The 22,499-nt window shown below is 41.3% G+C and overlaps 1 protein-coding gene across 1 annotated transcript in view; it reads right to left on the reverse strand.

The window, feature by feature from the left end:
- PCOLCE2 (procollagen C-endopeptidase enhancer 2) overlaps positions 1 to 22,499 on the reverse strand; it is a 99,059-nt gene that overhangs the window by 16,949 nt on the left and 59,611 nt on the right. Inside the window, exons 3-5 of the mRNA XM_006895109.1 lie at positions 18,090 to 18,345; positions 14,894 to 15,018; positions 8,605 to 8,741 (exon numbers count right to left, since the gene is read on the reverse strand). Coding sequence (XP_006895171.1) covers positions 8,605 to 8,741; positions 14,894 to 15,018; positions 18,090 to 18,345 — 518 coding nt within the window. The remainder of the gene's footprint in view (positions 1 to 8,604; positions 8,742 to 14,893; positions 15,019 to 18,089; positions 18,346 to 22,499) is intronic.

Raw genomic sequence — 22,499 nt, forward strand, 5'->3', positions numbered from 1 at the left:
TCAGCAGAGGTGCCACCTTTATGTTATAGGTGAGACTTCCTGCAGACTACAGCCCAGAGCTCCCATATTAATCCTTGACTCTAATACTGGTTGAAATTTTGCTCAGGTACAAGTTATACTTTACAGGAACGTCCTCATCTGATCTTCCCAAGTTCTCTTCTCATTCCCTTTTCATGGAATAGAGGCACTGGGAGTTCAAGGAGCGCCAATTATTTGTCCAAGGCCCCACAGTAGCATGTGTGAGGGTCATGATCAAATAGAAGTCAAGGAAAGACACTGATCAAAACAAACACTGAAGCTGTGGCTGGTTGTCCACGTTCGTCTGAGGACAGGACCTGCCTTGAGAACCGCACACCTTCTTTACATCAAGAATATGGATCCATCCAGAGCATCTGTGTGTCCTATTTTGGTAATTGTTACAGTATTCAAAAATTAAGAACAAAAGCAAACTCCCAAAATTTCCATAATGCCACTGCAAACATAATAGACTTACAGTGTGGGAAAAGCATAACTTTAATGGACATTGTTGTTGGTGTTTTGTCGCTGAGTCGGAGTCAACTGCTACTGACCCTCCAATGAGTTATCAGAGGCAGTAAATCACGTGGTAGGAGACTGCTTGTCCTGCTCCATCAAACAGCTGTTGGATTTGAACCATGTTGTTGTTATGTGCTGCCGAGTCGCCTGCGACTCACAGTGACTCCTATATACAACAGCTCTAAATCCTGCTCTGTCCTGTGCCAATTTTATAGTCACTGACACACCCACTCCCATCACCCCAGTCACTGAATCAATCCATCTCATCCTCTCCTGAGCTGTCCTTCTACCCTCCCAAGCACAATGTCCCTCTCCAAGGACTGGTCCTGCCTAGCAACATGTCCAAAGTATGTCAGACGAAGCTACAGACTCCTTTCCTCCAAGGAGCAGCCTGTTTGTTCTCCTAGCAGTATATGTTGTTGTTGTTGTTGATTATGATTGCCATTGATTAGAGGTCAACTCATAGCGACTCCATGAACAAAAGATCTAATGCCCTTCCACAGCTGTCATTGTTTCTCCAAGTTTATAGAGTTTCCAGAGGCATGTGGTTTAGGAAGTGGGTAAGTTAGGAAACAAAAAAATTTCTTGAGACTCATTTTATTTCAATCTTTGCTTTTTTGTGATTGCCTGAAACCAAAACTTAAGTATCCTGAGAATGTACTTATACTTAGCATCAAAGAGTGAAAAGAATAAAATTCTCTCCTTATAAAGCTACCTTTTATAAGGAAAGACTTGGGACTTGGCATTAAGAGGCCAGTGATACCGTCTGAATTAGGCACTTTGATAATACAATGATATCTGCTGACTGTTATAATGAGAGTACACCTTGTGTAGTGAAGGTAATCCTGAAGTCACTGCTAAGACAAAAGATTTGTTAATAAAACTTTATATATATGAAGAGTATGGATCCAAGTCAGACAAATTCTACATCTTGTGAAGACAGAGCCATAGTAGTCATCGCATTGTGCTGGCCACTCCATAATGGGACTTCTATTTCATTTTAATGGATGTGTTTATAAATGCTTGAAGTGAGTACATTTCTCTTCACAATGTTCCACAGTAAAATGCTGCAATGAAAGTTACTATAGGGCTAACTTTCCAAGGCAACTGTTTGAGTCATTAAACACTCATTTTAAAGCAACTTTAGAGAGTTACTGCATAGTTGATGCTAAAGATTTAGTGAAACAATAACAGCAGCTTTCTAAAATCATGCAGTAGCATATTTTCTAAGACAGATTGTGGTACAGAATTGCAAAGGTACTCGGTTTGAATCCACCAGCTGCTCCATGGGAGAAAGATGGGCAATCTCCTCCCTTGTAATTTACTGCCTCTGAAAACCCGCTGGAGGGTCCGCTATGGGTCCGTTCTGGCATGATAATACACAACAGCAACAGTTTTATTCAAGCTTTTCTTATTATTTAAACAATTACAAAGGAAATGTCAGTTTGTTTAATTCTATTTAAAAACTAACTCAGGAATGGAGAGAAAATTAAGCTAGTTTTAAAATGGCATCAGTTACTTGTTTGACCAACCTCACTTCTGGTGGAAGTTGCCTCAAGTAAACAAATATCATTGACCACTCACAAGCATTTCACCTCCCCTAATGGTGACATGGTGAGTAACCAGAGAGTTGTTCTGGGGGCCCAACGGCTCTGAGGAAGAAAGGCGATCTCCCCCACGTAATTCACAGCCTCAGAAGCCCAACAGAGAGTAAGCTATGTGCCGATGCCACCTTGACTTGAGTTTCAACTTTTAAAATTTTTATCATCCACTTTAGGACCTTTGGTGGTACAGTGGTTAAAGTGGTCAAGCGTTAATCACAAAGTCGTTGGTTCTAATCTACCAGCTGCTGTGCAGGAGAAAAATGGGTAGTCTGCTTTCTTCAAGGTTTACCGCTTGGGAGACTGGTTTTGCTCTGTCCTTTCTGGTCACTGTGACGTAGCTTCAACTTAGTGGCTGTGGTCAAGACTTTAGGAGAACCTGGGCCATCCAAAGCATCTCAGGAGAAAAACGTGGTGACCTGCCTTAGAAAGGGAACTCTACAGAAACTTTATGGAATTCCATGGAATAACACACCCCATGCAAACTGTTGTACTTTGCACCAATGAAATGGCCTCGTTAGAATAGACTCGGTAGCAACTAACATTGGCTACTTTACTTTAACTCGAGTGGGAAAGTGGGCAGCTCTGTATTTGACTGAACCAAAACAGAACACTGGAAAGTGTTTTTTGTTGGTGGGGGTGGTTGGTTTGCTTGCTTTTCTGTCTTCAGCAAACGGATAGGACGTAAGTTTCAAGACCATCATGTATAATAGTTCTAGTCACACTGTGACCAGGGCCATGTAAATCAAGTCCTTAACAGAAATATAGTCTATGTAGCTTTTGAAAAACTCATCCCATTAAATAAGTAAGAACGACAAACTAAGAGTAATTATCATCTTATATCACACAATAAAATACATTAGTCTTGTTTTAAATGATGAAATGACAAAATTTGCTCCTCTAGGCATTGTAGGCAGTGAGGGTAAACTTAAGACCCAGGTCAGCCTTGGAGGCAGGATGCTATAAATAGTCACCGCCTTTTCTGTGAACTGATTTCAGGGACATGATATCTGAAATTAAATTTTCTCAAGGAAGAACATTTTCGTAACAAGCAAATGTTCTTTGTTATGTAATTACCGAGCTTTCTAGACATGTAACCAAATCCCAGCGCTATAAGTGTACCGAGGACGACATGCTCCATCTGTAAATCAGTGTTACAAGTCACTGTACAAAAGCAAGAAGAAACCTTACAAGCTTCACTACAAATCCTAGCAACAGACGGAGGATGCTGTTGATGCCTTGTGAGCAGTGTCTGCCTTGTCGCTCCACTGTCCTTCTATTCTTTTAGTGTAATTATTTTTGTGTGTGTCTATTGTCAAATCAGGTTTGACTGGTACAGGAGGAGATTGCCCCTCCTTCTCCAGCAGAGCATCTGGTGGATTCAAACCGCATACCTCTGGGATTGCACTGCAGCTTCTTGCCACTAGGCCACCAGAGCTCTCTTGTCCTTCCTTTCTTTCAGTCACTACAGATGGTCAACCACTGTTGTTATGTGCTGTCGAGTCTCCTGTGACTCACAGCGACCCTATGTACAATAGCTCTGAACTCTGCTCTATCCTGTGACAACCTCACCATCTCCAACACCCTCACCTCCATTACTCCAGTCATTGAGTCAATCTATCCCATCCAGGGTCTTCCCCTCCTGCGCTGTCCCTCCACCCTCTCAAGCATAATGCTCCTCTCCAAGGACTGTTCCCTCCTTGCAACATGCCCGTAGTATGTCAGATGGAGCTTCAGAAGCCTTGCCTCCAAGGAGTAGCCTGGTTTAACCCTCTCCATGATGAACCTATTTGTTCTCTTAACAGTCCATGGTCTATTCAACACTGTTCTCCAGCACCACAGTTCAAAGACATCAATTCTCCTTCCGTCATCCCTAGTCACTGTCCAGCTCTCTGATGCATAGCAAGTAAATGCAGAAACCATGGCCTGGATCAGGTGCATCTTAGTCCCCAGACTAACATCATTTCTCTTCAGTACTCTGGAGATGTCCGTGACAGCAGACTTTCCCAATGCAATAATTCATCTTTGATTTCCCAGCTGCTGGTACCAAGAGTATTGATTGTGGAGCCAAGCAAACTAAAACTGTCAACAATATTAATCTCTTCACTGTCCATTATGATGCTGCTAATCAGCCCAGCGGTGCAAATCTTTGTTTTCTTGATGATGAGCTTCAATCCATATTGAAGGCTGCAGTCCTTAACTCTCTGCAGCAAGCACTTCAGGTCCTCAGTTTCAGCAAGCAGGGTTGTGTCATCTGCATAACACAGGTTGTTATCAATCTTCCTCCAATCCTGATGCCACATTTCTCCTCATAGAGCCCAGCCTTCTGGATGATCTGTTCTGCATATAGGTTGAGAAGGTATGGAGATAGGACACATCCCTAGCATACACTCTTTCTAATTTTAAACCATGTAGTGCCTCCTTGCTCTGTTCTGACAACTGCCTCTTGATCCAAAGATAGGTCACATAAGCACAATCAAGTGTACATTCCACAAATTTTGCCTCCTAATCCCCCCTTTTCTTCTCCATCATTCTGTTCTACCTGGGCTTCCCTTCACCTCTACCTGAACCATTGCCACAGTTAGCTTCGTAACTAGCTTGAGCAACAGTTAACTTGTCCCTAAGATTCAAGGAACTTTTGAGCTTTCGCTATTCACCGCTTCCCTAAATCTTCAGTATCATCTAAGCAACAAATTTGTAAAATTATTTTAAAACTAAAATGTGGACTCCTCATTCTATATTTTTGCCCCCCCCTTTCCAGGCCCAAGTACTGTATACTCCAGAAACTGCAAATATCTCTTTTCTCTATATTTACTAGGTGTCTCTGAGTACACATGGCTGCTAATTAAAAGAGTGGAGAGTCTGGTTCCACGAAAATTCCAGGAGGTCGTTCTTCTCTAGTCACCAAGACTTATTCTGATCAGAACTGACTCAGCATTAAAAACCGGGGCTTCGGGGCAAAGTTTCTGCTACTTGGAACAAGTCTGTCCTCTCTTTGGTCAATGATTATCTCCAATTCTTCCTTCAAGATTCAGCTATATGAGGAAGAATCTTCTCCAAAAAGATCTTCTCTACTTATTTTTCCACTTGTCAAGACTGAGCCAAAAAAGAAATATGTTCCTCAGAGGCCCAGTATGCCCACTCCTTAGCAAATAAACCTATCTGCCTTGGTTTGTTCTCTCCCACTACCCTTATTTATCTTTCCTGTTTCCCTCTGGGGTACCTCACACAGCGCTCATCAACTAACGTGCTTTTTTTTTTTTTAAATGTGCTTCAAAAAGCACTTATTATACCCATGGTACTGAGCTGCTTCCACATACATTGCAAGGCTCCACCTTCAATTCTACTTGTATTCATTCAACAAAGCAAGAAAATTCTCAAAGACGTTTGCTCTGTTTCCGCACAGAACACCTCAGAAGTATGGTGACTACAGAAAAACAGTCGTCTCGATAAGGTGCTGCTCAGTGGGGCTCGCTGCCAGGCTAACTCCTCAAAAAGTGAGTGGTATCCAACAGGACCCCCTATCACACAGCCCAGCACAGTCAGCCAAAATCAGTAAAGCTCTGTTACATTCAGTTAACGTTTGCTTTGTGGTATTTGGAACCCTTCAGCCATTCTGTGGGAGGAAGATGAGGTAGTCAAGGACCCTATGGGGCAGTTCTACTTTGTCCTGGAAGGCTGAGATGAGTAGGAATCAATTTGAGAGCAATTAGTTGTTTGGTGGGTTCATGTATGCCTTCTATATAAGAAATAGTTGGATTTTCTTTGTAATCTCGTCTAATAATGTTTGTCTTTTAAAGATCAGTAAGTTAGCCATTCCCATTTATTTTAAAATAATACTATTTTACTGTATTTTCAGTAACAGTTTACACAGCAGTTTGGGTTGTCAACAGACATGCTGTTCAGTGACACTGGTTACATTTCTCATGTGTGCACATTCTCATTAGTTCTGTTCTGGTTGCTCTATTTCCTTTAATCTAGTTTCTTTGCTCCCTCGCAGTCTCAGCTTTATTGTAAAATTGCTGGCCAGTCAGTCCATTTAATATAGTTAATATCTAAACCAATTTCCATCATCATATTTTATGCTCTCTCTCTCTGTCCTATCTTTTTTTGTTTGTTTTTCATCTTTCTTGCAGATTAAGGTTTCTTTTCTTCATTCATGTTTTCTCTCCATTCGTTTGTATGTTAAAGGTTGTAGATGAGGCTTCGCCTCACATACTTTGGGCGTGTTGCTAGGAGGGGCTATGTCTTGGACAGGGACATGATGCTTGGAAGGTTGGAGGGTCGGCAAAGGGAAGGAAGACCCCTGACGAGGTGGATTGACACAGTGACTGCTGCAATGGGCTTTTGTGTGTCAGGAAGTGTGGGGATGACACAGGATAGGACAGGATTCAGATCTTTTGTTCATAGGGTCACTATGAGTCGTACTCGACTCGATGGAACTTAACAACAACAATAACAACAGTGATAACCCTGAACTTAACAGCCACTAAATAAAAAGAAGTTAAAGCTGCTTTGAAGCAAATAACAAAAAATAAGGCCCCAAGAATAGATGGTATACCAATTGACATATTTCAGCTAACAGATGCTGCCCTGGATGTGTTCACCAAGCTGTGCCAAGAAATCTGGAGAACAACCACTTGGCCAACTGACTGGAAGAGATCTACATTTGTTCCCATTCCAAAGAAGGGTGACCCAACTGAGTGTGGAAACTACAGAACAATATCATTTATTTCACACGCAAGCAAGATTCTACTGAAGATTATCCAAAAACGACTGGAACAGTACATCAGCAGAGAAATGCCAGAAGTCCAGGCTGGGTTTAGAAGGGGTTGTGGTACTAGGGATATTGTTGCTGATGTCAGATGGATCTTGGCTGAAAGCAAGGAATACCAGAAGAATGTCTATCTGTGTTTCATTGATTATGCAAAGGCATTTGACTGTGTGGATCATAATAAACTGTGGCTGACTCTGAGAAGAATGGGAATCCCAGAACATTTAATTGTGCTAATGCAAAAGCTGTACTCGGACCAGGAGGCAGTCATCAGAACAGAGCAGGGCAACACTGCATGGTTCAAAACTGGGAAAGGTGTACGCCAGGGATGTGTCCTATCTCCATACCTTTTCAACCTGTATGCAGAGCAGATTATCCAAGAGGCTGGGCTCTATGAGGAGAAATGTGGGGTCAAGATTGGTGGAAGATCTATCAACAGTCTGTGATATGCAGATGACACAACCCTGCTTGCTGAAACTGAGAAGGACCTCATGCACTTGCTGCAGAGGGTCAAGGACTGCAGCCTTCAGTCGGACTGAGGCTCAATGTCAAGAAGACAAAGATTCTCACCACTGTACCAATTGGTAGCATCAGGATGGATGGCGAAGAGATTGAGATTGTTCACAGCTTCAGTTTGCTTGACTGCACGGTCAACACTCTTGGCACCAGCAGCCAGGGAATAAAAAAAAAAACGTATCGCGATGGGAAAGTCTGCTGTTAGGGACCTCTCCAAAGTACTCAAGAGCAACGGCGTCTCTCTGGAGACTAAGGTGCGCCTGATACAGGCCATGGTCTTTGCAATCACTTGTTATGCCTCAGAGAGTTGGACAATGACCAGAGGATAGAAGGAGAATTGATGCCTTTGAGCTGTGGTGCTGGAGAAGAGGACTGAATGTACCATGGACTGCCAAGAAAACAAACAGATTCATCCTGGAGAGGGTTAAACCAAGCTAATCCTTGGAGGCAAGGATTCTGGGGCTTCGTCTGACATACTTTGGACATGTTGTAAGGAGAGACAGGTCCTTGGAGAGGGACATCATGCTTGGGAGGGTGGAGGGACAGTGCAGGAGGGGAAGACCCTCTATGAGGTGGATTGATTCAGTGACTGGGGTAATCGGGATGGGTGTGTCAGAGGCAATGCGATTGGCACAGGATAGAGCAGGGTTTAGGGCTGCTGTACATAGGGTTGCTAGGAGTCGCAAACGACTCGACAGCACATAACAACAGCAACAACAAATAAATAGAAACTAGTTAAAATGGAAAAAAAGACTTTGTTTTAACTTAAATGTTGGGGGAATCACAGGAACTCATGTAAAATCAATTGATGCATCAAGTCTGTCTTTAAACAAAAGAGTAAAAAACAGTATTTAAACTGGTAAAGGTGATACACGGCAACTTTGAGGGCAAGTTGTCATAATTTCAATGGGCACTTTTACTTGTGTTGTTTTAGGAAAGTGTAGCAAAAAGACAGCAAAGTACAGGTAGGGAAATGGCATACAGCTAATTGGGCAGAATTCTCAGCTCTGTAAATGGTTGCTGAAGAAACGCATCAGGTCTCGAAGGGTCACTGAGCAACAATGTGGACACGAGCAGCACTTGACACACCGTGGAGAACATTTCTACTCTAAAATGCATGGCATTGGCCTTGAATCAGAAGTTACTCAGTGGCAACTGGCTTGGTTCCGGTTTACTTACGCAGGTGGGCTGTCACCACAATATTTTCCGATTCTCTTAGCGTCATTGACTTCTCCACCATTAAACACAGCCACGTAGTCATAACGGCAGTAATTGTCCCGCTCAACATCAAATTTCTCAAACTTTAACTCTATAAGCTTTAGAGAAAGAACAGGGTTAGAAGGGTGAAAACAGCAGTGCTGACTAATTGCAAACTGAATTCTTCTTCTATTTTGTAGTATGCGATCTAATTGGTTTAAAAAAAGTAGAATACCATGCTTTGTAAATTTGTAGTATACTATATACTTCATCATTGGGAAGCAGGAGTGGCATCCACTTCCTAAACAACATGCCTCTGGGACCTCTAACAACTTTGAGAAGTGACGATAGTTCTAGAAAGGCTTCAGGTCTTTTGTTCATAGGGTTGCAATCAGTCATGCTTGACTTGACCACAATCAACAACAACAATATACTTCATAAAATAAAAAGAAATTATAATCCTCCTGATAAAATAGTTTTCGTGTTACATAATTCTCATTTAGTTAACAAAATTATCTTCTTTCTATCCCTTTAATTTTTATATTTTGCAAAAGGTCATTTTAAATCAAGATCAACCACAATTAGGTGTATAAATCTCAGAATTTTAGTTCGTGCAGCCACAGTGCTTCTGAGGCAAGGATGGTGTCTCACACATTTGAGAGCTATTCCTGGAAAAGGGATATGCTTGGAAAGATAGATGGTCAGCAAAGGAGAGGAAGACCTTCAATGAGGTGGATTCGCACAGTGAGAGCAGCAACACATTTGACTAAACGATGCAGATGGCACAGGATAGGACAGGGTTCAGATCTGTGGTTCATAGAGTCGCTATGAGTTGTCCTTGTCTCCATGGAACCTAACGACAAAAACAACACAGCTACAAAAGCATAGAACCATTCTTTAATCCTCAAAACCTACATAAGAGTAATTAAGGGTATGCTGGGCTGGGAAGGGGAACTATATAGCAATCTCACTTTCTAGATGACAGTTAATATATTAAAATAATACTAGCTAGCCGGCTATTTATTCTGCTTAACCTGTGTATGTTTTTGCAGAAATATTTTGAAAGCTGGTAATATTACAGTCATGTTATGAGCCTTAAGGATAATGGAGATCATTAAGGTCCCTGAAAATGGCTACATCTAGAGGAAAAAAGGATATTAGCTAAAGTGTTGCCTGTGTGTGTGTACGTGTGTACCTACAATGATAAGAGAGATTTGTTCTCCTTCCAAGGAAAGAGCATTGACATATTTAAGGGAGCTCCGGTGGACTAGTGGGAAGAAGCTGCGCTGCAATCTCGAAGGCAGGTGGTTCTGAGGCACGTATGATCTGAGGGAGAAGGATGGGCAATTTTCTCCTGTGTGAGTAATTGCATCTGAAAACCTGCTGGAGTGTCAGCTATCAGTCAGTTCCAACTCGAAGGCACACAACAACAGTTACATTTAAAGAACTTAACTATTTTAGGGCCAAAGATTTGGTGACATGGGAGTTGAAGGTGATGTTTTACTGAAGTATGGCTCAAAAGTGTGCAAACACTGCCTGTTAGATGTGGTAGTTTCTGAAGACATTGATACAAAAAATGGCAAAGTCATTGTCAAGATTCTTAAGTATTTTCTTCATTCACTGGGTTAATACAAGCAACAGTGTCTTGAATTACAGAAACCAATTACTAGCAAGTTTTACCTTAATACATAATCATTCCCCTGCACACAGTTTGTGTTTTGCTTTTTTAAAATGTCCCTTCTCATTTACAGGCTCTTTCTCACTCTCAATTTTTAGTTTTATTGTAGTGAAACAAAGAACTTCTTTTTAGTTTTATTGTAGCGAGCAAAAAGTTTATTTTTAATTTTATTGTGGTGAAACAAAAAGTTGTCATTTTGACCACTTCATAATATAACTTCTTAGTAATATTAGTTATGTCCCCCCTATTATGCCACCATCCTTCTCCAGTTCCGAAAGTTTCACAGAATCTGAAACAGGAATGAAGTAACAACTAACACAATTTTGTCTCTGTGTATTTGTTTGGTAGGATCTTTCCTGTAGATGAGACTGTATAGTTTGTCTTTTTTGCATCTGACTTATTTCTTTCAACATAATGTTTTCAAGACTCATTCATTTGATATGATTTATCCGAGTGTCATTTCTCCTAGTGGCTAATCCTCCAGTGCATTTAGTACATTTTGTCTATCCACTCGTCTGGTGATGTACACTTTCTGGCAAGCAGATTTTTAAAGATCATCTCCAATGTGTGAAGCAAGGCAACTCTCACATAATGTCAGGACAGCTGATACTCTTGGTGCGTGACAGTCAACAGGTAACTCTACCTGCTGTTTCAAGGAAGCAAGTGCGTATTAATTATTGCTAGAACAGTCACATGGCTATTGGCTAAAAAAGGCGCAAACATAGTTTTCTCGGTTGTTGTAATTATTTACCAGTGAGTCAGAAACGACTTATAGCTAACCCTTCAGAGGGTTTTCAGAGGTTCATCTATAAAATGATGATAACAGCAATGGTATCACATGTGGTTTTAACGGCTTTGAACACAACTGCTGTTGAACATGGTTATCTTTTTTATAAAGTCAGCATCAGTAATAAGTAGAATAATGGTAGTCCATACTTGACACTGTGTCCAATTTATGAAATCCTTCTTCTTTAGATCTAGTGACTTCTGATTAGTTGCTAATAAAATACCTTCAGATTATAAAAAAAATAGGCTGAAATGTCTCTACATAGGAATTAGCGACATAACAATTTTTGGAGATTTTTTTTTTAAAAAGGTGAGGATGAAGGAGAAGTCTATGATTTTTAAAAAAGTGAAGGAAAGTCTGTAATAAAAAAAATAATTTCCATAGGCTTGCAAGGATATTATTTGGGATTCGCTTTTCTAATTGTATTTCCTTACTTTGGGTAGAATTCACAGTGATTCAGATACTACAAAGGTGATTAAAAATGTCAACTGGATTAAGAAAAAAAAATCACAATAAAATAAAACTCAAATTGAAATGTAAATAATAAAAGGAAAACTATGGGGGAAAAGCTGAGTTGTAGTTTTCAAGAATAACTGGATTATAATTATTAAGTCTAATAAGTTTAGAAGCTAATAAGTTTAGAGGCTACATGGCACAATGGTTACGTTCTACGCTGCTCATCTACAGGTCAGCAGATCAAATCCACCAGCAGCTCTTTGAGACAGAAGACGTAGTGATGTGTTTCTGGAGAACACAGCCCACAGAATCCTACGGGGGAATTCTACTCTGTCCTACAGGGTCGCTGGGAGTCAGAACCACTTGACAGGAGACGATAACAATAAATGTCACAGAAAAAAAAATGATTCCTAACTTTCAAGGAATTTCAGTTGTTTAAATAAATGAGAAATTGAATTTTTAAAATGTTAATTTAGACTATAAGATACTCAGCAGGTTTAGAGAAACTTTAATTACTAAAAAAAGTGACCATACTTTTCTTCTTAAAAATAAAACTGAGGTTTTGGATTTTGGGGTGTATGTGTGGGCACGCGCACATGGGGGCGCACATGTGTTTAAGTCAGAAACATGAATGACATGTTTGCCTGAATAATTTTCCACTAAAATAACAGATATGTGCCAAATAATATTTGTACAAGTCATATGGGATATCAATTTACAACATTTTAAACAGTATCATAAAGTTCATCACACAGTGTTATTGTTATGTTCCATCGAGTCAGAACTGACACAGAGCTGACCCCACAAAGAGTTTTTAGAGGTAGTTAACCACACAGGAGGGAAATGCCAATCTTTCTTCCAGGAAGCAGTTAGTGGATTTGAATCACCTGACTTTGGGTTATCAGCGTAACTCTTCACCACTAAGCCACCAGAGACCAAGAGAATACTATTTGTAATAATAATGCCTTTGAATAAACAAAAAAAAATTGCATTAGGAAAATCTGCTGTCAAGGGCCTCTCCAGAGTGCTGAAGAGCAACAACGTCAGTCTAGAGACTAAGGTGAACCTTATCCAGGCCACAGTCTTTGAAAATCTTTATTATGCATCAGAGAGCTGGATAATGACCAAAAAAAGACAAAAAGAATGCCTTTGAGTTGTGGTGCTAGAGAAGCGTACTGAACACACCATGGACTGCCAGAAGAACAAACAGCTCTGTCCTGGAGAGGGTGAAACCAAGCTGCTCCTTGGAGGCAAGGTTTTTGGAGGCTCTGATTCACATACTTTGGACATATTGTCAGGAAAGACCAGTCCTTGGAGAAAGTCATTATGCTTGGAAGGTGTGAGAGACAGCGTGAAGAGATGGATTGACACAGTAACTGAGGTAGAAGGGTCGGTGTGTCAGAGGCAGTGAGACCGGCTCAGGAAGGGGCAGGATTCACAGCTGTTGTGCTGGGGCTGGAGTCAACTCGATGGCACATAACAACAAAAATGCCTTTGAGATAATTTTTTAAAGTTCACAAAGTAAGCTTCATCTATTGCCATGGCAAATAATATTTACGGTTAGGGACCTCTCCAAAATACTCAAGAGCAACAGTGTCTCTCTGGAGACTAAAGTGCGCCTGATACAGGCCATGGTTTTTGCAATCACTTGTTATGCATCAGAGAGCTGGACAATGACTAGGGAGGATAGAAGGAGAATTGACGCCTTTGAGCTGTGGTGCTGGAGAAGAGTACTGAATGTACCCTGGACTGCCAGGAAAAAAAAACAGATTCATCCTAGAGAGGGTTAAACCAGGCTGCTCCTTGGAGGCAAGGATTCTGGGGCTTCGCCTGACATACTTTGGACATGTTGTAAGGAGAGACAGGTCTTTAGAGAGGGACATCATGCTGGGCAGAGTGGAGGGACAGCACAGGAAGGGAAGACCCTCTATGAGGTGGATTGATTCAGTGACTGGGGTACTCGGGATGGGTGTGTCAGAGGCAATGAGATTGGCACAGGATAGAGCACGGTTTAGGGCTGTTGTACATAGGGTCGCTATGAGTCGCAAACGACTCAACGGCACATAACAACAACAACATCAATTTCATACCTAAAACCAGTCCCCAATAAGGGCAGAAATATACACAACCATGAACTATTAAACCCTGGGAAATTACTTACATTTTTAGCTGGGTTAGAGCTATGAATCAATAAAGGGTTTAGTGTTTTTTGGGGTTGGTTTTTTTTTTGTGGGGAATTTGCATGGATTTCATTACAAACAACAACTAAAATAACACAGAGCAGCTTTCACATCCCACATTTTGCCTGTGAGAAGACAATGTGGTTTACCCAGAATTTTGAGAAATTACATAATTTGCTGACGCCAAGCACTCAGATTGGCTTTGATTTGGTATCTAACGTGATTATTATCAGGACACAATGAGCTTATTAAACAAGCAACTGGTCACCTACAGTACAAGTCACGAGGGATTTCTGCTCGCCCTATCAGAGCTCAGCAACATCACCCGGTATTTTCTTACCATCTGTATTTTCAAAACCTGCTTTGAATACTGCAGCTAAGGTTTTAAATCCATGATGTTGTCAGTTAAACAGTTCAAAGGGAAGCTTTAATTGGAGTCTTTGCATGAGAAACACCTGCCTCAAGCAGCCCCTTCCTCTATAGCACTCACTCTTAGCTCTCCCAGAGCTCTTGAAAGCTGGGTAGTTCCCTCATGCATGCTGCTTTCCATTGTCCCTACTCCCACACCAAAAACGAATGTTGTAAATCCTAACCCAAGACCTTTAACGAGACGGACTGCCACACTGACTGTTAACACTGGACTTGAGCATGGCTGAGATTATGAGACAGCACAGGATAGAGAAAGGTTCCAAACTGTTAGGCATAAGGTTGCTATGAGTCCTAACTTCCCCAACAGCGTGTAACAACAACTACTTGTAGATATAGTACCTGTGAATGGAGTTTCTTTATTATATGAATGAAGCTGTGTCAGGGTAGGATGTGTTTAAGCTAATTGTTTTAAGTGACATTTTGGTGTGTCAGAATTAATGAAAACAATTCAGGACAAGGCAGGGTTCAGAGCTGCTGTAAATAGGGTTGCTATGGCTCACAGGTGACCACCCACGGCGCCTGGGAAGACAGGACTGGAGATTTGGAAGTGGTCACAGGCCTGAAAACCCTACAGAGTGTAGTTCTACTCTATGAACCATGAGTGAGAACTGACAATATTCCTCCAAAACTGTGAGAAAATAAAATTCTGTTCCTTAAAGCCACCCCTTGTGGTATTTCTGTTATAACATCAGTAAGAAACGAATATACATGTATTCTTCACATTTTCAGAGACTCTCTCACCTGATTCTTTGGAGCTACAATGTGCCACACACAGGTGACTCCAGCAGGGTAATCACGATCTGGCCAGTTGGGGGTTTTAAAGGAGCCTGAAGGTCTTTCGAGGCGTCCTCCACAATACTGATCCCCTGAAATGATGACATATGAGGAAAAAACCCAACAACACAGATTTTAGAAGAGTTATACAATACACCTACATGGGGGGAAAAATAAACTCACATAGAAATCGGAAACTTACAATACTGCATTCAACTAAACACATACACACGCACACCCCCCATGCAACAAAAAAAAAAAAACAATGCAAACTCATATCATAATGTAGGTTGGGTGAGCCTATATGAAATAGGAACAGTTCTGACTGGCATAGGGTGTAAGCAGTTGGCTATTATCTGACGGGTCAGCAGTTTGAATCTACTGGCCACTCTGAGAGAAAAAGATGTAGCAGTCAGCTTTCTTAAAGATTAAGCCACTCACTGCCATTAAGGCAGTTCTGACTCCTAGTTGACCCTCCATTGAGTTTCTGAGGTTGTAAATCACAATGTGAAGAGACAATGACTACCCTTTTCTTGAGGAGCCACTGGTAGACTGTAACCAGCAAAGTTAGCAACACAAATTCACTATGAACTTCACCTCCAGAATGCCATAATGATTAAAGTCTAGGAAACCATAAAAGGCAGTTCTGTGGGGTCACTACGAGTTGGGATTGATTCACCAAACTAAATAAGGTTATGAAAGAACTTCTTACATTTCCCCTTTACAAAACTGGTTACATAGTATACGCATACACACCAATGAATTCTTCAACCATCTCTATGTTCTTATTTACCTGACAGATCACATCAACTCAAGAAAGTAGAAAAGTAGAGTCAAGACCACAGTTCTCTCTTGCTTATTTTTTTTAACAATTTAAGGACAAAATATTTAGGCAAGCACATTCAGAAAGCAGGTAAATACAATGAATTGCATCTTTTTTAAGAACCCTCATGGTAGGGAAATTAACAGATTTAAAATTCATGAACAAGGACAGGGACAGGGTTTGGATTAACTGGTATAAACTACAACATCCATTACTAGAAAATGTAGTATGAACATGCTACAATTCTTTAGTACTTCTTTGTCATTTATTTATTTTGGTCAGTTCTTTTCCATTGCTTTTTATTCCTGTGGAACTTAAATTATCTTTAAGTTGTTTACCTTCCATTTCAGTTTCTATCTCTCTTCCAACTCTTTTATTCTGTCCTTCACTCATTTCTCTATCACTGTCACTTGTTTTACCAACTACAATCTTTTTCAGACTTCTTACAATGTAGCCTTTCTTTCTGATAATTTTGTCCTTTGCTTTTTCTTTCCTACTTATGTTCATACCACCAACAACAACAGCAGAGAGAGAGAGAGAGAAAGAGAGAGAGAGCACGCGTGAGAGAGAGAGCACGCTCAGTTGGCCTAGCAGACAGAAAGCCATGCTCCCTAACCAAAGGTGGGTGACTCAACTCCTTGGCCCTCAGGCCTGCCTTTGTTTTTGGTGAAACATTCTTCTAGGTTGTGTAACCCTGGTATGTCCACTTGCTGTACAGAGGAAATTCGTGGTTGCTGTGAAGCTGAACACTGTGACACCGAGGAGTCAAATGCGAGAATGGTTACCCATGGTGGACAGTGCTTGGTGGAGCTTCTGGATTAAAACAAGCTTGGAAGCAGGAGTGGCATCCACTTCCATAACAGCTTGCCTCGGGAAATCCTATGAACCTGGAGAAAGGATGAAAGTTATACAGGAGGTGTGCAGCACTTTCGTTCACAGGGTCGCTATGAGTCGCCTGTGACTTGACAGCACTTAACAACAACATATATTCAATCCAGTCTTATTTAATTTCATCTTGGGTGGATTTTGTTTCACTTTAATTTTTGTTATTGTTTTGTCTTTCTATGCTTAGCTTTAAAATTTCTCATTAAAATGGTTTCTTTTCATGCATTTTCAGATACTTTTAAAAGGATACTGAACTAAGTTTAAAGTGTTATTTCACTCTGTTCCACCCTTTGGAGGGAGGCTATCGGCCAAAACATTTTAATATTAATTTTCATATTCTGGTAGTTTTATAAATCCTGTGTTTTATGGGCAGGACTGCCAGTGTGAGATGTTTGGCATAAATTTAATAATGCACTATCTACTGTCAGTTTTGTGAAATTTTTTAACTAAAGGGTTTATTTTGATAAAAGGAAGAGGATTTGTGTCCTTCAAGGTTTCTTATTTCATTTTCTGTTCACCTCAAGTTTACAAAAGCTGTCTCCTTTCCCTTCCTTATTGCCTTCTTTCACTCCTTAGCCTGAACCTTATTTTTAACTTGATATCTTTACTTTTGTTAAAATTAATTTTAATGAAAGTTTACAGAGACTGAGGGTTTCCAGTCATTCACTGTTGTACTTTTCTCCCTGACCGCCCCTCCCCAATTCACTCTTTTCCTTGAAAAGTTAAAGTCCACTCCACTGTGCAGCCTTCCTTCTGGCCTCCTGTCATGACAATAATACTCAATCATATATCTCTTTTAAATAGTTCTCTCCCTCAGCCTGATCCTTTTAAGAGTTTCCTTTTGAGAAGCACATAATATGTGCTCAGTTAGAGGAGTTCTGTTTTGTTTTTGGTTTGTTTTTTTAAAATCATTGTTAAGTTTCCCCAATACATTACGTTATGTAATACTTCCAAAATCTGTGACTGAACTGCTCTTCCTCACACACACCCTCTAGATGCTAACCATGAGAAAAGCACAACCAATTCCTGCATCCCTAGTCTAGGAGCCCATTCCTCTGACTTCCACCATACCGGGAATATTTTTATAACATTGTTTGTCTTCTACTTTATGGGTTGGAACTGACTCAACTACAGTAAGTTTGGCTTATTTGTAATTCCTTTGGAGAACTAGAATACAGTGGAGGGATATGTCTGTGTATAAGTATGTCTAAGCGTCACAGTTTTACACTGTAACTGTCTATGCTGAATTTCAATAATAAGGCATACTGGCTTTCCCCATATTGTCTTGCTGGTTTGGTAGTGTTGGTTAGCTCTCTGCTTGCAAAAAATTAAAGGAATATATACACACATGTGCGCACACACACACACACACACACACACACACAGGAGTGCTGTGGACATTCACTAGACTTGAGCCTTTTTGCTGCTATTGTCATGATGCAGAAACAATAATACCTCTTTCATTTGGTTCAGCCGCCGAGAACATGGCCATGAAGCCAGTGCCAGCTGTGTTGGCGTCCGAAATCATCTGCACCATCATCTTGTTGCCACTGGACACAAGGGCTCCAGGCCGGAACGTGCCACAGAAACGCCCAATGCGCTGGCCGTTGGCGTGGCCACTGTACACATCCACGAAGTCGTAGCGGCACAGGTTGTCACTCTCGAGGTCTATGAATCGGAAACGAAGCACCACCACCTTCCCTTCAGGAACCTGCCGAGAAGAGGGCCAATGCGCAACCATCACAAACCCAACATCTCCCAAATCGGGCATGCTCAGTGATGTCACTAATGATCACAAAGTGGCTGAGTACCAAGGATTCGCAGACTTGACTAGGAGTCAGAATCACCTGAAAGACTTCTCTAACACGGCTACCTCCCCCCCCTGAAAATTCTCGATTTGAGATCAACCTACAATGCCTGCCACTAACAGTGTGAATTAAGCAACTAGCTACTAAAGTGTAACAAAGTGTGTAGACTACTAATGAGAGGACTGGTCACTTCTGCCATCCTACAAGGCTTAAATGGACTAGGTTTACGGACAGAGAACAAGAATCTTGCCACCAACAAAAAAAGAAGAAGAAAGAAGAAAGAAGGAGGAGGAGGAGGAGGAGGAGGAAGAGGAGGAGGGAGGAGGGAGGCGAGAGGGAGGAGGGGAAGGAGGAGGAGAAGGAGAAGGAGTAGAAGAAGAAGAAATGGGCAGTTTACTGTGGTACATGTGATCAAAGATCCCTATAACAGACCCACCAGGCCTGCAGGAGAAGTGGAGAAGCAGAGGCTGACAGGAGACAGAGCTGACCTGGACCTCATGGAGCTAGAGTCAGAGCCTCTGCCCAAGCTTGCGAGAGGACAGAGGGAGAATGCCTATCACTGGCAGGACTAAGGGGATTTTCTAATAATGACCTTAAACTATGAGATGGAAGTCAAAGAGTCATCAGGCATGCCTGAGACTGAAAAATTGTATTCTGTTCCACAGCTGAAATATGACTCATTGACTTCCTTAATAAACCCCATAGACACGGGAGAAAATAAAGAATACCCACATCGAAAGTCTAAGATCTTCAGATGAAGACAGTTACTAAAATGAGCATATGAACATATACAATCCATGATGATTTTTCCCCTCCCTCAGGCCTGAAATGAGCTGAGGATAAGTCTTCTAGCTTGTCACACTCCTAACAAATTAGAAAGAGTTACTCTCTGGTCGACTCTACTATGTACCAATCTTATTCCTTAAGAGTTTACCTCAGGAGCCATACAGGCAAGAAGGAAATGTGATGGCATAAATAAAACCTTGGGGAAAAAATGTCAACCAAGAATTAGATATTCAGAAAAACTGCCCCTCAAATAAAACAGTGATATTAGGACATTTAAAAAAAGAAGGGGAAAAATAGTTTACCTCAGAGCTGCAAAATATTGGATCAGTCTTATTAACTGACAAGGCATTGCCTACAAAGGATCCCAGTTTTGACTGGACATGTTTGCATTTTTCTAAAATATCATGGTATCTACAGATATCACCTAGCACATACACATCAGCAATTTCAGTCCTCATAACAGGAAGATGTCAACACTTAGAATATTCTGTTGCTGCTTTGTTGCTGTGGAGTTGATTCTGACTCCTGAAAACTCCGTGTGTGCAGAACACAGCTGCTCCATCGACAGAACCACTGGGTCTTCAAGGCTGTGACCTCTACAGAGATGCCTCTGGATTAAAAGTGCCCACCTTCTAGATAGTAATCTAGGGCTGGACAATGACTAAAGACGACAGAAGAAGAATCAGTGCCTTTGAGTTGTGGTGCTGCAAAAGAGTCTTTAACATACTATGGACTGCCCAGAGAACAAATAGGTCTGTCTTGGAGAGTGTGAAACCAAGTGTCTCCTTGGAGGCTAGGATTTTGAAGCTCCGTCTCTCATACTTTGGGCACATGGCCAGGAGAGATCGGTCCTTGGAGAAGGACATCATTCTCGAAAGGGTGGAAGGACAGTGCAGGAGAGGAAGACTCCAGATGAGATGGAACGATACAGTAACTGGGGCGATGGGGGTTGGTGTGTGAGAATCAGTGAGACTGGCTCAGGACAGGGAAGGGTTCAGAGCTACAGCAGATAGGGTCGCTATGAGTCACAGGTGACTCGGTGGCACATAACAACAACAACAACAATTTAGAACTTAACTGCACCATCCAGAAACTCCATAGAAAGTTTATATAATGTTTAAGATTAAAAAGAAAGGGACATCGGGTAATTGTAATATACAGGTCTTTGGGTCTTGCTTTGATAACAGTGTAATCTATAGGAGTTTATTCCGTGGCCTAGTCCATGGGAAGTTACCCAAGGCAGCACTTCTCTGGCAGTTCCAATTCACCAGCTGCTCCAAGGGAGGAAGATGAGCAATCTCTTCCCCTGTGATTTACAGTCTCTGCAAACCCGCTGAAGAGTTAGCTACAGTCAGCTGCAACTCCAAAGCAATGAGTTGTGTTCTCTTAATAACATCAATATCAGAAGCTCTAAAGCGACAGCCTAGGAAGCTGATAACAGAAAACATCATTAAAAAAAGATTCTTACTAAGATACCTGCTGCAGAATTCTCTTGATTTTGTCGTGTTTGTTTTTGCCAGAAGCCTCTGCTGATTTCATGATCAGAATGTTTTCAAAATGTGATGCCATATTTGCAATGCTAAGTGTTAAGTCAGGACTCTTGTGAATCGCTCAACATTTCCTGACTAAGAAAAACAAATGAAAGTAATTTAATTTGTATTTTCCTTGAGTGGAAAAGGGCTATATAAATGCTTCTATAAACTGTGTTAAGACCATGATTTAATGCTATGGGACTTGGCGAGATCATTCCAGAGAATGTAGATAAAAAGAGGAAAAGCCTAAGGGTAGAGCCCTGGGATATTCCAAAGTCTTTCATCCAACAGCTGAGGTTACCCAACAATACGGACTGAGACATTAGGGAGGAGATATCCCAAGAGGGTGTGATGCACAGAAGCCAACAGAGAAAAGTGTGTCAAGGGATCAAGGACTGATCAACTCAGTCAAATGCTACTGAGTCAGGGGAGGTGAGGATCAAGATACAATCACTGTATTTAGCAACTCAGAGGCTGGTTTAGCAACCAGATCATGGGTGACTTGGACAACAGCTGTTTTGGTGGAGCTAAATAAGCAAAAAAAAAAAAAAAAAAAAAGAGTAGGAGAAGAACTAGCGATAATGAGTGATGGCAAAGAATTTTTTATAAATTGGAAAAAATAATAAATTGATTCCTAGAGGAAGAGATGGAGGTCAAGAAATTTTTTGTTGTTGTTTAAAGGGCTACATTACTACATGCATGTCAGTGTGCTGGAGAAAGTCATTCCCCTAAGAGGGCAAAATGGAATGAGTAGGAGAGGATTTGGAACCAGGCAGTGTTTCCTTGTTCTTTTTGGACAACAGCTTCTTGGTCTAAGAACAGGTATCACATGAACACAATCAAATGTGCTGGGATTCCTATTATTCTCAATGTTAGCCACTATTTGTTGTGACCCACACAGGGAGGTCCCGGATGTGTGAATGGGTGAGAGAAATGTTGTCATTAACTTCAACTGAGACTTCACTTGAACTAAATGAATTAAAAGTGTGATCTCTCTGCCTGGCAGTGTTTTCCCCTCAGCCACTCTCGGCTCTCTGGGAGGAAATGCTGAACTGGAGGAATAGGGTTTAATCAGCCACCTGTGGAGGCTGGGAGGGTCAAGTGGGGAGAGAGAGACAAGACAGTTGAGGACACAGGCAAGGGAGACACGAAACTGTTGAGTCATGGAATTCAAACTGGAAATCTGGACACAGTATATATACAGAGAATAGAACCTAGATTGTGGTGTGGAGGATGAAGACAACAATGATAGTGGGTGACTGGGGTCCAGGGAAGGACAAGCTCAGAGGAACGGAAGAGAATAAAGTACAGTTGTTGTCTTTATGTCTGGATGCCTTATCGCCACCATATGAACAATAGCTCTGAATCTCGCCCTATCCTGAGCCAACCTTATCATCTCTGATCTACCTGACTCCATTGCCACAGTCACTGTGTAAATCCATCTCATCCAGGGTCTCCCTCTCTTGGGCTGTCTCTCCACCCTTCCAAGTATAATGTCCTTCTCCAAGAACTAGGCCCTCTTGACAATATACCGAAAGTACGTGAGACAGAGTTTGAAAATCCTCACCTCTTAGGAGCAACCTGGTTTTACCCTCTCCAGGACAGATCTGTTTTTTCCTTTGGTAGAATGTTAAATGATCCAGGAGGTATCAAAAGAAGATGGAAGGAATATACTGAGTCATTGTATCGAAAGGAATTGGCAGATACAGAAGAATTGAATGAAATAACATTTGAGCAAG

The sequence above is a fragment of the Elephantulus edwardii genome, unplaced genomic scaffold (assembly GCF_000299155.1).
Source record: "Elephantulus edwardii isolate Elephantulus edwardi_28Jun2011 unplaced genomic scaffold, EleEdw1.0 scaffold00158, whole genome shotgun sequence".
NCBI classification, from domain to species: Eukaryota; Metazoa; Chordata; class Mammalia; order Macroscelidea; family Macroscelididae; genus Elephantulus; species Elephantulus edwardii.